The sequence below is a fragment of the Apaloderma vittatum genome, unplaced genomic scaffold, assembly GCF_000703405.1.
Source record: "Apaloderma vittatum isolate BGI_N311 unplaced genomic scaffold, ASM70340v1 scaffold25644, whole genome shotgun sequence".
NCBI classification, from domain to species: Eukaryota; Metazoa; Chordata; class Aves; order Trogoniformes; family Trogonidae; genus Apaloderma; species Apaloderma vittatum.
The window spans coordinates 6,585-6,803 of record NW_009711308.1 but is presented as its reverse complement, the minus strand read 5'-3'; the positions used below and the strand labels follow the sequence as shown (position 1 = coordinate 6,803).

Here is a 219-nt window from a genome sequence, read left to right as displayed (position 1 = left end):
CCACACGGGGCCCAGGACGGCAGAGCTCTCCCTGAAGACCTGGTTCATCCGGCAGAGCCTGCTGGACACCAGCTTGACGGCCTCCGTGGTGAACCTGCTGGCGATCGCCGTGGAAAGGCACCAGACTGTTTTCACCATGCAGTTACACAGCAAAATGTCCAACCAGCGCGTGATGATCCTCATCTTCTGCATTTGGGTCACGGCCTTGCTCCTGGGGCT

General features: G+C 59.8%; 1 protein-coding gene across 1 annotated transcript in view; it reads left to right on the top strand.

Moving 5' to 3' along the window:
* Nucleotides 1-219, top strand: part of LPAR2 (lysophosphatidic acid receptor 2) — a 4,196-nt gene that overhangs the window by 243 nt on the left and 3,734 nt on the right. Inside the window, exon 2 of the mRNA XM_009867615.1 lies at nucleotides 7-216. Coding sequence (XP_009865917.1) covers nucleotides 7-216 — 210 coding nt within the window. The remainder of the gene's footprint in view (nucleotides 1-6; nucleotides 217-219) is intronic.